The sequence below is a fragment of the Alexandromys fortis genome, unplaced genomic scaffold (assembly GCF_014885135.2).
Source record: "Alexandromys fortis isolate MF-2015 unplaced genomic scaffold, M_Fortis_MF-2015_v1.1 scaffold_56, whole genome shotgun sequence".
NCBI classification, from domain to species: domain Eukaryota; kingdom Metazoa; phylum Chordata; class Mammalia; order Rodentia; family Cricetidae; genus Alexandromys; species Alexandromys fortis.
The window spans coordinates 5,469,362-5,486,183 of record NW_026067935.1 but is presented as its reverse complement, the minus strand read 5'-3'; the positions used below and the strand labels follow the sequence as shown (position 1 = coordinate 5,486,183).

Here is a 16,822-nt window from a genome sequence, read left to right as displayed (position 1 = left end):
TATTTATTTATTATGTATACAATATTCTGTCTGTGTATATGCCTGCAGGCCAGAAGAGGGCACCAGACCCCATTATAGATGGTTGTGAGCCACCATGTGGTTGCTGGGAATTGAACTCAGGACCTTTGGAAGAACAGGCAATGCTCTTAACCTCTGAGCCATCTCTCCAGCCCTAAAACAATAATTTTTAAAGGAAGATAGGAGACTGGGCGAGAACTGAGCGTATCCTGGAGAGGCAGCTGGCCATGGCGGGGCAAGGCTATTCTGCAAGGCAAAATCGAGCAGCTGCAGAATCAGCCTGAGACATCACTAGCCTGGGCACGCTATGACCGAGTCTCAGAGTGGCAAGCAGAGCAGGGTTCTGTCGCAAGCACAGACGACAGAGCCGCCTGGGGTGTGTGTCAACAAGGCGAGTGACACCAGCTTGTTAGTCTAGTACGAGCTCCTCGCCCTCATAAAGTCAGGACAGGGTGAGAAGGCACAGAGATTGTAAGATGTTTGCCTGAAGTTACCCAGCAGGGTATTGGCAAAGCCAGAACTCAAATCTGAAATGCCAACCTCCAAGGCCAACCCCAGACACTGTCTCTTACACGATCTCGACAGTGAGCCTTCAGGAAGGCCCGCCTCATACCTCTCCTCCAGGCAGAAGGTGAGCATGTGGGTATCCACAGGGCACAGCTCAGCTTAGAAAGGGACGTTAACAGAGGCCTCATCTCTGAGGCCCAGCTGCATCTCCTATGCTATAGAAGGGTGGGGACATGCACCAGAGTCTGGGGCAAGAGCCAACAGCTGCTTTGTCGGTGGCTGGAGCTGACTCCTGAGCTACATTGCAGAACATGCCCAGAGTGAACAACGCCTCTGCACTGGAGGCCAGTGCCGAGTGTAGTGAAGGTCACGGAGGCTCTCCTCCCCTCTCTCATCCTGGGACCCACCCTGTACCTCAAGGGAGGCGTAGAAAGCTTGAACTTTGGCATACCCGGCCCTGACATCTCTTCCACTTTATCAAAGCACCTCGTCCCACTCCTGCAACCGGATGGCAGCAAGGAGAAGGTAGGTGGGAGCATAGGGACCCTGTCTGGAAGTCACCTAGAATAACTCGCTGGCGCTCACCTACCAAGCTCCCTTCCCTCTCCCTAGGTCAGCATCTACTTCCCCAGCTAGCCCGGAACTGGCAGTATAGCTCACAACAGGCCAGCACTGGCTACCAACCATACCCAAGGCCTCGAACAGGTCATGGCTTCCTCTGACCTTTGTTGTCCTTAAAGAGCGACTGGTGAGAAGGCTCAGACAGTAAAGCCCTTGTGGCCAGGCCTAATGACCTGAGTTCAACCCCTGGGCTCCACATGGTGGAAGAAGGAAACTGACCCTTGCGACTTGTTCTCTGACCTCTGCTCACATGTGTGACACACACGTACCCCCCCCCACCCACACACAAACAAATACATGTGACTTTAACAAAAGAAAAGACACCTGTTGTTGTTATAATCCCAGGACTGAAAGCAGAGGCAGAAAGATTGCCAAAAGTTTGAGGCCAGCCTGGGCTTCAGTGTGAGACCCTGTCTCAAATAATAACAATAATGGTGATGATGATAATAAACTGGGCATGGTGCCACCCGCCTTTCATCTCAGCGATCCAGAGACAGAGGCAGGCAGATATCTGTGAGTTCAAACCAGGACTCTAGAGAGAGACCGTGTCTCAAACACCAAAATAATAATGGTGATGATGAAATAACATAAAAGGAAAAGAGAAGAACCCACGTAGCTGCAGATTCAACAATCTAAGAGCTGTGAAATTGACCCTAATAAGCTGCTTCCCCCTCAAGAAAGGCTGTCCCAGGGCCAAAGAAAGCATCTCAGGTGCATATCCACGAGAGGCAGCGAGTAGAACCTGGGCACGATCAGGTGCTAACTAGGGGGCCACGGGTTTCTTCCCCACCCAGGCTACCTGTCATCCTTGCCTCCTACTAACCCACGGGACATAGCTCCATCCCAAGCTGAGTTCTCCAAAGGCAGCTTCTCTTTCAGAGGACATCTTGAAGGACTTAATTCTCTTCTTCCACTACGTAGGTCCAGGATGGAACACCTGTCAGCATGTTTGGTGGCAAGAACCTTTAGTCAGTGAGCGCCCCCCCCCCTTTTTATACAGGATCTCACGTAGCCCAGACTGGCCTCGAATTCCCGATGTAGTCAGGATGCTCTAACTCCGATTTTCTTGTTCTAGCCTCTAAAGTGCTAGGATTACAGGTGTACAATAGCAGCCCATTTATTTTTGTTCTTCACGCCCCCACACCTCCCCATATATAGAGATAGAGATCACTAGCAGATCCATATAAATCACTAGCAGGAGAAGCAGTTGTTCCCAGCAGGAGAACCCTAGCCCAACACGGTGCTGCTTGTGAGAAAACCACAGGAGGAAGTGACCCTGCTTTGGCAATAAACCTGGACATACAGACTGCAGAGGAGTGCACGTGGCCCACTGCAAGCCAGAACTACTAAAGAGCGTTCACTCCCAAAGGCTGTGCACCCTAAGTCAGCTCCCCACCTCCTGATCGCTCCTGCCCTTGGTTAAGATGGGCGTGATTTATTTACCCACCGCCCACAGCAGTCCTGATAACGTCTCTGAAGACTGGGTCTATTCCTCCTGGCCCACTGCCTTTGTGCTGCGACCAGAAAGCGGTCACTAGGGAAAGCCAGCTGCATAGACATGGGGTCCACCCTGGCACAGACACCAGAGAGAAGTTGCTAGAGTCAAAAGAAAGCACATTGAGACTCATGAGTGGTCCTTGCCAGGGACTCAGGCCACTGGGTGTGGTTTGGGATATATGAACTCCAGCTCACAAAGTGGCCTTGGGAGGTGGTCCTGGGAGACAAAAGCACACCAAAGCCCCATGACTTACCCACAGCCCCCCAGAATGGAGCAGAGTCAGGCTGCAAGGCTTGAGATTTCAATAATGGCCCTGGGGTCCTCCCTCTGCCTCAGCACAGTCCCAGCCCAGTCAGGTCACCACTGTGGAATGAAGCCATGTACAAAACACATAAGATCTTCATCCTGGTAAGACATCAACCAAATGAATGAGATCACTGGAGGGTGAGCTCAGGGAAAGTCCCGCAAGGAACCTCAGGGGAGGTGGGAGAAACTGGTGGCCAGGAAATGTCTTCAAAAAAATCCCGCTTGCAGGCGTGGGGTGTAGATTGGTGACAGAACACTTGCTAAGCAGGAGTGCGTCCCTGGGTCACTCCCAGGCCCCACAGAACACAAATATATGACACTATGAAACACAGGAGAGGAACTGAGTAAAAGAGCCAAGGGGAAAGCATTCTGACAGAAGGAACAGCACCTGAGGTTGGAAGAGAAAATGGGCGCACGCGTGTGTGTGTGTGCATGTGTGTGTGTGTGTGTGTCTGTAGAGGTCAGGATGCTGATTGGACAGACAGGCAGAAGCCTGTAAAGAAGACTGATAGACCAGGGTGTGTGTGTACATCTCTCTGTGTGCATATGTGTATAAGTTTCTATGTGTAAGTCTGTGTATCTGTGTATGTGTCTGTGTGACTCTGTGTTTATGTGTGTGTGTATATATGTCTGTGTGTATATCGGGGTATGTGTGTGTGTGTGTGTATATATATATATATATATGTCTCTGTGTATATCGGGGTGTGTGTGTATGTCTGTTTGTATATTGGGGTATGAGTGTGTGTGTGCATGTGTCTGTGTGTATATCAGGGTATGTATGTATGTGCCTGTGTGTGTCTGTGTATCTCTGTGTTTGTGTGTACATGTCTGTGTGTATATCGGGGTGTGTGTGTGTATGTATGTATGTGTCTGTATGTATATTAGGGTATGTGTGTGTATGTGTGTATATGTGTCTATATTGGGGTATGTGTGTGTGTATGTGTCTGTGTGTATATTGGGGTATGTGTCTGTGTATGTGTCTGTGTGTATATCAGTTTGTGTGTGTGTGTGTGTGTGTGTGTGTGTTGGCCAGAGGTTTGATTCCTTAGACGCTACCCACATGGATTTTTTTTTTATTTTGGTTTTTCAAGACAGGGTTTCTTTGTGGTTTTGGAGCCTGTCCTGGAACTAGCTCTTGTAGAGAGAGATCCGTCTGCCTCTGCCTCCCAAGTGCTGGGATTAAAGGCATGCGCCACCACCGCCCGGCCACACATGGATTTTTGAGATAGGGTTTCTCCTTGGTCTAGAGTGCTCCAGTTCAGCAGAGCTGTCCTGAGTCACCAAGCCCCAGGGACTCTCCTGTCTCTGCCTCCCCGGTGCTGAATTACCAGCTTTTGTGACCTGGGTTCTGGGGATCAGATTCACATCGTCTCAGCAGCTCTTCACACCACAGCACCTGTTTATTCTGAAGAGCAGTCTGTGACAGAAAGGACTGCTAAGCCTGCCATGGCAGGGCAGTGGCACCAGGGCACCCATAGCTTGGCACGGGACCTCAGAGTGCCAAGAGTCCCAGGACACCTTGTGATTCGGCTTGTCCACTTTGGCTAAATATTTGGGAACCCCAGGCCCAGTGCCAGGCATTAGTTCCAACACTGGGGACAGAGAACAAACACCACAGAGGTCCTTGCCCTCCTGAGCTTAGGATTCCCATGGGGACAACGTGGCAGAAGGAAAAAGCCCAATACACAGGTACATGTCACAGCTAAACAGTATAGTGTCCTGAGCTAAAGAAAAAAGAGTGGGATGGGGGTGGAGACTGGGGTCTGTGGGGCCTCAGTGTCAACATCGGGGGCCAGTGTGGCCTTCCCAAGCAGGTGCAACTTAAATAAACTTAAGTGGGCTCTCGTTGGGACATGTCACAGGCCTACGATGACAGACCTGGCCCATGCGGAGTCTAGGCGGGGAAGGTACCCAAGGGCAGGTTACTAGCAGGTTACGGGGGAAGGCTAGGCTGTCTCTGGCCGTAGTACTGGGAGTTGGAGAGAGACCAGAGACGTTGGAAAGAAGTTCAAGAATCCTGACGACAGGTGACAGTGACAGCAGCCAGCCTTGGGAAAGGGACCCCAGGGCTCAAGTGTGGGAGGCAGAGAGAGCAAACGGTGGCTGCCCCCAATGTCTTAGCTGACGGCCACCATATGGAAGACCACAGGCCACGCTAACCAGGGAGGTGAGGAGACAGGCCTGGAGATGAGGAGGAGGGATCAGGATAAGGTAAGACACCTAGCAAGCCAGAGTCCTCCTTTGAGGACAAGAGAAAGGTGAAGACCCAAGGGGGGTGGGGTGTAAGTCTGGGGTTGAGCACAGCTAGGCACAGAGCAGTGAGTTGGGCCTAGACATAATCCAACAGAGTGTAGCTGAGGGGAAGTGAAGACTCACCAACCATGAACATTCAGGAGTAAAAAAAGGTCCCATCCCAGCAAGAACCAAAAAGTCATCAAGAAGCCCTACAACTAAAGTGGCCCAAGAGCCCTTCTAGAAGCTTCCAGGGAGGGTGGAAGGAACTTCATTAAAATGCCAGGAAGCAAGCAAGGATCAGGCCACTCCTGTTCCTTCCCCTCCCCAGGCAGCTGAAGATCACAAAGCAGTAGAGGTGAGGGGGAGAGAGAAGAAAGTCCCAGGTCTGAGGAGGCCATGATTCCAAGAAGGCGTAGAGCACCCCTGCCATCCAAGGCTTGGAGTGGAAATCACCCCTGAGCAACAATGGAGCCTCCCTAGCCCCTGAGACTCAGAGACAGGCTTAGCCCAGGCTGAGCCAGGTCTGTTTTTTATTTCTGTTTACAGCTCAGCTGGGCCTGACCCTGCCCTAGGCCAGTGATGACCAAGGCCACCTGTGAGGGAGGAAGAAGGAGAGGAAAGAGGTAAAAGGGCCACCTGTTCTGTTCTTATTTTCTGTTTTCCATTTTTATTGACTTTTCTTTTCTTTCGCTCTTTTCTTTTCTTCTTTTTTTCTTTTTTTTTAAGGCTTGTTACACCGTAGCCCAGGCTGGCCTGGAATTACCAATCCTCCTGCTTCAGCCTCCTCTCCTGTTTCTATTTTTGACAAAGTCCCTGGCTGAATCCTTCTCAAACTACATCTGGTAACACTGAATCTAGAGCGAAAGGTGGGGGGCTTTTCTGCTGAACTCCGGGTCCTAAAGTAAGCAGTGTCAAACATCCAGAAGCAACATGGTGGCCTGGAGCCTCTTTTTCTGGCCAGGGATGTGTGAACAATCCTCTGTACTCTAGAAGCCACAGAGAGCCAGAGCTGACAGCCTGGGCCAAACCTCTTAGGAAGCAACAAGCACCCAGGATAGGTTCTACAGAGAACCAAGTGGCCTCCCCAGAACCAGCTCCACTCAGCTGCTGGGATCAAAGGCCAGTGCACAGGATTCCAGGTAGCTGAACTCCTGGAGTTGGCTTGAATCAGGGTGAGTCACTGTGGGAGGACAGTAAGGAGTCCATCCTTCCAGGAAGGGTCCCTGAGTCCTTCCAGGAATGAAAATGGAGAGCCTGGTTTCAATGCCAGGTAGCAGCACTTAACTACTGCACACGGTGACCACATAGTGACAATGACCCTTTTCTTTCTTCAGCAGTGATGAGGTTGGGGCCCAGTGGCTTGCACCTGCTTGTTCACCATTCTGCCATGCAGGGATGGATGTCCCCCGCCCCTCAGCACATGGGATCACGCATCGGCACATGTGTGTGTGTGTGTGTGTGTGTTTACGTGTGCCAGACAATGACCTGCATCCACATGTGGATGGGTTGCAGCTCATGGGGTACAGAGAAACACGCATATCCACATATGCCAACACCGGACCATATACCCAGCTATATGGGTTAGCACACCTGGGGATGCCAGTGTGTGGACATTCGCCAGCAGGTGCTTATAGCAACAGATACACGCACTAGAGACATGAGTACTAGTGGACCTACAAGGAGCCAGGAAGGAACAGAAATAAATGCCTGAAACTAAAAATAAGCTGTCTATAGCCACAGCCCTGCAGGGAACTAAAATAGCTAGCTACTCACATGCCAGGAGGACCGGAAGCCAGGCAGCTAAAAAGAGGAAGAAAACAGAAGAAATCCCAGTATACCTAAGCATCCCTACCCAGGGCCTGAAGAGCAGGGAATCTGCAGGGATACCCATCCTGACACTAAGGGCCCCAGACCCCACTGTGGGAGTGGCCCACAGTGGCCCAGGCAGACCTTAGCCCCAAGGTCATAGGGTGCCACAAGCTGGGGAAAGGCAGACCTTCCCACTTGAGTCCTCCTGAAGGATTATGAACCTGCAGCCTTCTCAGGTAGCCAAGGGACAAAGGCCTGGAATACACCCACTGGCCATGCAGATAAATGGGAGACTAATCCATGAAGGCGGCTTTGGGCCTCTCCAGTCTAGGCTGGCTGTTCAAAACTCATCCATCAGCAAAGGCTACACCACCCAGAAGTTACAATCTATCAGCAGAGGCTACACCATCACAGGCTTTGAGCTCACTAAAAATCTTGGTTGTTACCTAAATAGTGTGACCTAGAACAAGTTACTTTGTATCTATGTGCCCCTGCGTCTGTCTCATCGGATGAAGTGGAAGGCCATTTAGATAATTAATAAACAACTTTGAGAAACAACAGACACTCCAGGTAACAAAGTGTCCACAATTGCTATCTGCCATCAGCACCACCTTCCAAGTGCCAGGCCAAGGAGCTCTGTCAAAGGTCACAAAACAACTCAGGGACAGTGTAGATATCCCAGGCTAGCCCAATTCCTGAGAGTTCCCTGGGGCTCCGTAGGGATTAGTGAGAGAAGGGGACAAAATCGAGGTGAGGAGGAGTAGACAGCTATCTGCCTGCATCCCAGTGCTCCCAGCCCCTCCTCTGGCCAACTTCATGTTCAGGAAAAAGAAAGAACCACAAGGAAGGCTGGAGGGATGACTCAGATGTTTTATTTTGTTTTTTTTTGTTTGTTTGTTTGTTTGTTTGGTTGGTTGGTTGGTTTTCGGTTTTTTGAGACAGGGTTTCTCTGTAGATTTGGAGTCTGTCCTGGAACTAGCTCTTGTAGATCAGGATGGCCTCAAACTCACAGAGGTCCACCTGCCTCTGCCTCCCAAGTGCTGGGATTAAAGGCGTGCATCACCATCACTGCCCGGCTCGGGATGGCTCAGATGTTAAGGGCACCACCTGCTCTTGTAGAAGACCTGGGTTCGATTTTCAGAACCCACATGTCAGGTCACAACCATCCGTTACTCCAGTTCAGGCTGCAGGACATGCCAGGGCCTTTGAAATGGGACTAAGTATAGTGGACTCAAACCAGGAGGATGGCCATGGGCTGGGAGTGGCTGAGTTGAGGGAAAGAAAGGGAGACATATTGAGTGGTGATCTTCAAGCTGCTGAGAGGAATTTGGGGTTCACTTGGAGAAAGATGGAGAATGTCAAAGGGTCTGAGCTTAGTTCTGTGTAGTAGTCTCACCTAGCTTTTCACAGGCAGCCAGAGGGACAACGTCCATCCTGCTCAGACCCTTTAGACCCTTGTACCTCTATGGCCCCCAGGCATGTACCGTTAAAGATGTTGGTGAGAGCCGGCGGTGGTGGCACACACATTTAATCCCAGCACTCGGGAGGCAGAGGCAGGCGGATCTCTGTGAGTTTGAGGCCATTCTGATCTACAAGAGCTAGTTCCAGGACAGGCTCCAAAGCTACAGAGAAACCTTGTCTTGAAAAACAAAACAAAAACAAACAAACAAACAAAAAAGATATTGGTGAAAGATGAGGCAGCAGGAAGCAGCAGACAGAAGCAAGCAGAGATGGACAGCCTGGGGCTTCTGTCTGCACCTAAGGGACAAATGAGATGAAGGAGGCACCAGCAGATGAATAGACCAAACACTCAGAAGTGAGCTTGGAGTGAGCTCAACAGGAAAACCCCCTGAAGGACAGGACGGCGGAGGTGTTGCAATCATGGACATGGGAAAGATTACGTGACCCTGGGATGAAGGTGGTGGCCCCGACGATGGGCAGCTGCATGCCAGCCTGGGTTCAAGGTGAAACGCCCTGGGTCTGGACACTATCACACACACTCCAGGAAAGTCTCAGGGCAATTGCCACCTTCAGCTGGTTCCTTAATGGCAAGGACGTGCATTACTATGCCACCTGTGCGGCCCAGTTCTGTGTCAACTTGACACAGGCTATTGTCATCTGAGAGGAGGAAACCTCAACTCAGAAAAATGCCTCCGTAAGATTGGGCTGTACACAAGCCTATAGAGCATTCTCTTAATTAGTGATTGATGTGGGAAAGCCCAGCCCATTGTGGATGGGGCCACCCCAGGGCAGGTGGTCCTGGGTTCTCTAAGAAAGCAGGCTGAGCAAGCCATGGAAAGAAAACTAGAAAGCAACACTCCTCCATGGCCTCTGCATCAGCTCCTGCCTCCAGGTTCCTATCCTGTTTGAGTTCCTGCCCTGTCTTCCTTTAAAAATCAACAATGATGTGGAAGTGTAAGCCAAATACACTCTTTTCTCTCCAAGTTGCTTTGGTCATGCATGGTGTTTCATCACAGCTACCCTAACCCTAACTAAGATACTGCCTTGCTTGTTATTTTTAGTTAAATCCATAATTCTTGGATACACTCTATTTTTGTCTTTACAGAGGCCAGGTGGGTTGGTGCAGGCTTGTTACCTCAGCACTCAGGAAACAGAGGCAGGAGAATTTCAAATAAACCTTGGATAACACAGCAAGACCTTGCCTCAAAGCACTACGAACAAAATAATACCATTGGGGCTGGTGAGATGACTCCACAGGTAAAGGTGCTTGCTGCTAAACCTGAGGACCCGAGTTCAATCCCCGGGACCCACATAGTAGGAGGAGAGAACTGACTCCTGAAGGTTGTCCTCTGGCATGAACAGGCACGCTGTGGCACAGCCCCTCCACTCACACACAAATAAATGCATATATATATTTTACGAAAAGAGTCATGGTGGGTTGGAGAGATGGCTCAATGGTTAAGAGCACTGGCTGCTCTTCCAGAGGACATGGGTTCAATTCCTATCATCCACATGATGGCTCACAACCATCTATAAGTCCAGTTCCAGAGGATCTGATTCCCTGTTCTGGTCTCTGAGGGCATTGCACACACGCAGTACACAGATGAACACACAGACAAACACCTACACGCATAAAATAAAGCAAAAATGCACAGAGAATCATGGGTTCAGCATTATCTACTTCGTGTGTCTGGTGTGAACCCTTCCATACCTTTTTCTAAATTGTTACTGCATTGACATGAATCTGTTGAAAATATAGAAAACTGATAGTTATTATTATTATTATTATTATTATTATTATTATTATTATTATTATGTTTTTGCAGCACTGGGAATTGAACCCAGAGTTCTGCACATATGAGGCAAGTGGTGTATTACTGAGCTATATACTCAACTTGCTTTTTACCTTTCTATCTATCTTATCTATCTATCTATCTATCTATCTATCTATCTATCTATCTATCTATCTACAGGCAGGGTCCAGAAACTCAGGAATCTGCCTGCCTCTGCCTTCTGAACTGGATTAAAAGTGTATACCAATGTGCCTAGCTTATGCTTTATTTAAAGACGGGGCCTCACTGTTTGAATTTCTTGTACAGCCTATGGCTCTGAACTCCCTGTGCAGCCCAGGGCCAGCTTTAAATTTATATTCCTCCTGCTTCAGCCTTCAAGTAGCTGGGATGACAGGCAAGAGGCTGGGGCAGGGGACTTTAACAGGAACAGAGATTTTCCTCCATCATTCATGTGTTTTCTTTCCTTTTCTTTTGGTTTTTGTTTAAGACAGGATCTCTCTGTGTAATCCCGGCAGTCCTGGAACTCATTCTATAGACCAGGCTGACCTCGAACTCACAGAGATCTGCCCATCTCTGCCTCCCGAGTGATGAGATTAAAGGCATGCGTCACCACCACCCGGCCCATGTGTTTTTGTAACCTGGCCCTTCTTCTTTTTTGCCTCTGCCCAGCAGCGCACTGTACAAAGTGGGCTCTTGCCTATGTCCTGCTCGGGTAAAACAAGCATGGACACTTTAGGTCCCTCCCAGCCCACCACAGGGCATGCTTGATAACTAGCTCCCTGACCTTTGCTATGGCCCAATCCCTTATCTGTAGAAAGGAAGAATTCCGCAGCCTGGGCCTGTTTCACAACACTGTGGCTGGGTTCAAACCAGAAAGAAAGAATCAAGCAGGCTCACAGGACATTTCCAAATGCGCTTGTAATCCCCCTTGTAATTTGCTAATCCCTTGGAGGAGCAAACCAGATCAAACCCCTGTCTCGTTGAGAAAGCCCAGCTCCCAAGTGATGGATGGGCCCCAGCTAGCACATGGCACAGTGGGCCTGCACCCCTAAGCTCTGGAAACCAGTCACCTACGTGGACATCACATTCCTGCCCAACCTCGTGGAGCTGAAGATATGAATCAAAGCCACTGGAGAGCCAAAGAGGGTGAAGAAAGAGGGAATAAGGGGAAGTGAGTGGTCCCCCAGTTTGTCAGGGAGAGGAAGGACGAAATGACATTGAAAGGGTCTGTGGGCTCACACATGAGGGTATGTGTTCTCTATAGCCTGGGTCAAAGGAAGTAGCCAGTCAACAGAGGAATAGGTAAACAAAGGACTACCACACAGTGGGGGGGGGGGCAGAATAGACTGGCATGTTCTGCCTGTCATGCAGAAACCTTTGAACAGGACTGGAAAGATAGCTCAGTGGGTCAAGAGCTTCCTAGAGGATCTCAGTTCTGATTCCCAGAATCCAAACAAAAGCTGAACACCTAGCCAGGTGTGGCCAAATGTGGCGCACGCCTTCAGTCTCACAGCACTCGGGAGGCAGAGGTAGGTGGATCCCTGAATTTGAAGCCAGCCTGGTCTGCAGAGCAAATTCCAGGACAGCCAGGGCTACACAGAGAAACTCTGTCTCAAACAAACAAAAGTAACAAAGCTGAGTGCAGCAGTATATGTTGGGAAGCCCAGCACTGGGGCAGGTGGAGCAGGCAAATCCCAGGGACTCACAGCCAGTGTCTAGCAGAGAAGGTACACCCCACATCCAATGAAAGAGCCTGTCTCAAAAAACAAGGGGGAGATCAATTGAGGAAGACACCCAGTATCGACCTCTAGCCTCTACTTGTGTGGCAAGCCCAGCCCCCCACCACACACACACACACACACACACACACACACTTCTAGCACTAACACGGAACAGAAAAACCATACTACTTAAGCCAGGCATGAGTGGTGCACATTTTTAACCCCAGCATTCAAATGTAGCCATACGTGAATCTCAGTGAGTTTGAGGCCAACCTGAGCTACATAACTGAGACCATGGCTCAAAAACAAATAAATAAATAAATAAATAAAAAGAAGGAAGAAAGGCATATGCTATCCAGTTCAGGTTTTGTAAAGACGGCCATCAGAATTGGCCAGGTAGGTCCATGGGCAAAGTGCTTGCTGGGCAAACAGGACATGAGTTTGAAGCTGCAGCACCACATTAAATGTTGGGTAGACTTGAGAGTACCTGGAACAGCCCCTGGCTATGGGAAGGCAGAGACAGGAGGACGGCTGGGGTTCGCTGGCCGTCTACTGGCTCACACACACACACACACACACACACACACACACACACACGGGCACACACACAAACGATCGTATATACATATACTGAAAAGTCTAAAAAGATACTATGCCTATGATAATAACATCAGAAGAAATTTCTCTGTGTGTATGTGTGTGTTGTAAGCCAGGGCCTGTTACCTGCTGGGTAACGGCTCTGTCACTGAGCTATACCCCATCCTGATTTCTTTCTTTATAATTTATTTTTAATTTTATGACATTGGTGTTGCCTACATGTATGTCTGTGTGAGGGTGCCGGATCCCCTTGAACTGGAGTTACGGATAGTTGTGAGTTCCCATGTGCCTGTGTGAAGGTGTCAGATCCCCTGGAACTGGAGTTACAGATAGTTGTGAGCTCCCATGTGGGTGCTCGGAACTGAACCCAGGTCCTCTGGAAGAGCACCACAAGCAATGGGTGGGTGCTGGCAGGTGATTCTATCTCCAATGGTTGGAACATTAGGAGTTTCTTTTGGGTGGTCTGTTCCTGGGTGGTACCTGGGTGGTCTCAGTTTGTGGTCTTTCTTGGAACCAGGTATTGCCTTAGGCCTCTTTTGAGCTTGTTAGGACTGTGTCCTACCTGAGCCATCTCCCCAGCCCTGCTTTTTTTTTTCTTAAATAACCAAGTATTCCTGCCTTTTGTACATCAACTTCTTTTAAAAAAAAAAAAAAAAAGCATAAAACATGAAAATTCAAAAAACAAGGCTTCTATTCAAGTCGCAAAGAACGAAAGTGGCCAAAGTCAACTCCGGGATCCCTCCCTGCTCCCCTCCGCCCCCACCCTCCAGCCAGCCGCTGAAGTGAGCTTTCTTCTCCCACAGGAGGTCGGCTACACTCCAGCCAGGGCGTCTAAGAAGCCGCTGTCTGGGGCTAGGCGTGTCTTCCTGTCTTCCTTCCTTCACGCCACTCAGCCCCCAACCAATCGCCTTTGGGATTTTCACACAGGGTGCTGGAAGCCGCTCACTCAAACTTAAAGCCCCAAGCTTCTAGCTGTAGGACAACTCCGCCAAACACGGTTTTCCTTCTCAAAGCCCGGGGCAGATGCCCCCCACACACTGATCTGACAGGCATGTGCAGTCCCAGTGCTAACACGTTAACACCCCACCACCCCCACCCCGGCAGACTCTGTGCCAACCCAGTAAAGAAAACACTTCTGAAGGGAGTCTGGGAACCCAATGAAGAAAACACTCCTGAAGGGAGATTCCCCCCTCACCACCAAACAGGAGGAGCAGGGGTCACCTACTCGCTCCACCCACAGCAAGCTGGGTGAGGAGCAGGAAGGCAGCCCACGTGCTAGGTACACACAGGGTCCGGTCTTGGCGTTGCCGAAACCACAGGCTGCTACTGAGGCAAGGCTGTCACCGCTACTTTGCTAGTTCTGATGCTCCAACGAAAGAGGGATTCCCTCTACCTCCGTATACCGCAAGCCCTGGGACCAGGGGACTTCTTTGCCACCAGCCCCGAGGATCTTCAGGTACCAGGGTTGAAAATCCAAAGCACTAGAAATGACAGTGTGGCCACGAGGGCTCAGAACTGCCCACCAGAACTCCAGGAAAGCCACCTGTGGCTCCATCTGGAAGGCCAGCCAAGTCCTGGGAGGTGGCAGCCAGGCCTACGAAGGAGCAGCCTTCATTCATTCCCTCCTTCATTCACCTACGACGGGGCACAGTCCACGAAGCCATTCTTAAATCCCCAGTAAACAAACCCGCTAAGAAGATGTCAATCAACTCTCGGAACATGAGCCCCATCTATATCCCAGGTCCAGTTCGAACTGGATGTTCCCTAAAGGCCAGCCTCGGTTTCCCCTTCCGGAGTAGCTTAGCGTCTCAAAAACACCCTTAGCTGGAGTGTAATAAGACGATAATCTCCAGGACTTAATGAGCTCCGGACTCATTCGGAGGACACAGGCTCCCAGGGCAGAGTCTGTGACTTGCCGGCACCGCCCGCTTAATATATAGGTCCCCGGTTGAAAGGGCAACGAAACCTAAGGCTCATTGAGATCAAGAGGGAGGCCGGGCTGCCTGCCCTCACAGACCTGGGTACTGTCTGTCTCTGCCAGAGCGTGGGGGAAGAAAGCTGCTTAACTCTTCAGGCTGGCAGGCAGCGTGGGGGCGAGCCAGGGCATCGCTGGGGCATCTAGGCGGGAGGAGCCAGGCAGAGCGCCCACTGAGACCTGGGCGTCCGAGGGAGCCTTCCTTACAGAGATAATACAAGGGACACCAGCTGCCCACTGCCCTGACGGAGGTCACTAGGTACAGTCACCAGCCGAGATGTATAGAAGGTCTGGTGGTCAGGGCAGCAGCAATCGAAACTCAGGAACAATCAGGCCATACTTCTGCTCCAGTAAGAAGGGTCAGGCCCCTGGGACGCTGGTGACTCAGACCGCCAAGCCTCGGGGTGAATCTGGGCCTCCCTGGTGGTGGGAAGGTGGGAAGCGCCACGGTCCCACCCTGCGTCCCGCTTCCCCGAAGGACGCATCACTCACCTTCAACACCTGCTGCTTCATGAGCGAGGGCACCACGAGGATCATGACAACGCCAAGCGCAGCGCATAGCACCCCCAAGACGCCCAGCCCCACCGCCACCCAGCGCGCCCTGGCGCTGCCGCCCATGTCCGCGTGCGCGGCCCGGGTTCGCGGGGCTCAGGGCCTGAAGGAGACAGCGACAGAGATGATTGAAGCCGAGGCTCCCGCTTCAGCAAGGTGAGTCCGAGTCCGTGGCCAGAGCAGCAGTAGCCCTGCAGGTGGCCAGAGGCTTTATGCGCCATGGCCCGGGCAGCCCGCCCCCTCGCGCCGCGCGGGATTCCGGAGGGGGATGGGGGTGGGCGGGGAGTGGGCGGTGCTCTGGTGGTGAGTTATGGGCGTGGCCTCCATCTGAAGCGGCCCCTCCGAGTGGCGCAGCTCTCTGAACCGGCGCACCGTGTGCCAGGATCCCTGCTCTCTTGTGCTTCCTAGTCTTTCGCTTGTCAAAGTGGGAACCGACGCGCTCCCCACAGAGCGCAGAAGCCCTTGACGCCGTCTGCACTGGCTACCCCCACTCCGGCGCTGCTATCTCTTCTTTCCCCCGACTCGTGCGAATGCCTCCGGCTCCAGCATCCGCTGGCTTGCCTCAGTTGCAGTCATCTGGGCCCTGCCTTCGGGCCACTTACGCCCTCCACTCCGAATACCGGGTCCCTCCCGACCTTTGTACACCCTCCATTCCGTGTCTGTCCCTGCTTTTGCACGCAAGCCACTCGGAATTCCGCGTCTCTCGGGACATTTGCACATCCTCCACTCGGAATTCCGTGTCCTTCACAGTCTTTGCACACCCTCCACTCAGAATTCCAGGTCCTAGACTCCGTCCCGGAAGGTATTCTGGGGTCTTATCAGGCAGAGATGCCTTGCCTGACCACTATGCTCCCTGGTGACTCTTCCTTATCACCCAGTGCCACCAGCTCAGTTGCGCTCAGTTGGGCGGGTTTTTTTTTTTTTTTTTTTTTTTTTTTGGTCATAAACCTCAGGATACCAGCAATGCGGCGCAGTTAGCTCATGCGCAGCACTCAGCCAGAGCCGCTAACCCGAAGTTTCTCAACATGTGGGTCGCGACCCCTTAGGGAGCTCTAAGGACCCTCTCACAGGGGGGGGTTACCTAAGACCATCGAAAATATCAGATGTTTACATTGTGATTCATAACGGTAGTAGAATGACAGTTATGAAGTCGCAAAGAATAGTTTTACGGTTGGGAGGCACCACGACATGAGACTGTATGAAAGGGTCGAAGCATTAGGAAGGCTCAGAACAACTGCCCTAATCCTAACATCTCTGCGTTACTGCCAAGAAAACTGAGGCACAGGGCAACTTACTCAGTGAGGTCAAGACTGCGTCCCACTCAGGACACGAAGGGTGGATAATCACAGCTGAGAAAACTCAGTCCCACACATGTAAAGGGTCACCACCTCCCTCTGGCAACCTCTTACAGACTAGATCCCTGGCTCCCTCAAGTGTGCTGCTGCCCAGTAAAACTCATGGGTCACACAAGAATGGCCCAGCAGAGTCCCTGGCGTCAGGTGCCCCAAGCTAATACTCCTAAGAATATGGGCCACTACAGGCTCTCGTTAAATCCCAGAAGGGCTCCTCTTGGGAACCACCTTCAGCAAAATGTCCCCAAGTCAGGATTTACTGAGTATCTGGTAAATTCTGGAGAGATGGTCAAGCATATTTCCAGTCCACACCTCCTTCAGGGGCATGGATTGGGAACAGGCGCAGAGGAACGTGGACTGTAGCAACTCCTCCCCCC

General features: G+C 51.2%; 1 protein-coding gene across 3 annotated transcripts in view; it reads right to left on the bottom strand.

Annotated features, from left to right (window-relative positions):
• The window catches only part of Scarb1 (scavenger receptor class B member 1), a 66,692-nt gene extending 51,353 nt beyond the window's left edge, over window positions 1-15,339 (bottom strand). Inside the window, exons 1-2 of one of the 3 annotated variants that reach the window (XM_050146275.1) lie at window positions 15,034-15,163; window positions 2,898-3,007 (exon numbers count right to left, since the gene is read on the bottom strand). Coding sequence is in view for 2 of the 3 variants with exons in the window: in XM_050146274.1 (XP_050002231.1) it covers window positions 15,034-15,159 (126 nt within the window). In the remaining variant the exon portion in view is untranslated. Of the gene's footprint in view, window positions 1-2,897; window positions 3,008-15,033 lie in introns of all 3 variants that reach the window. The other 2 variants (XM_050146274.1, XM_050146273.1) reach the window with 2 other exon arrangements.
• Window positions 15,340-16,822: the final 1,483 nt, after the last annotated feature.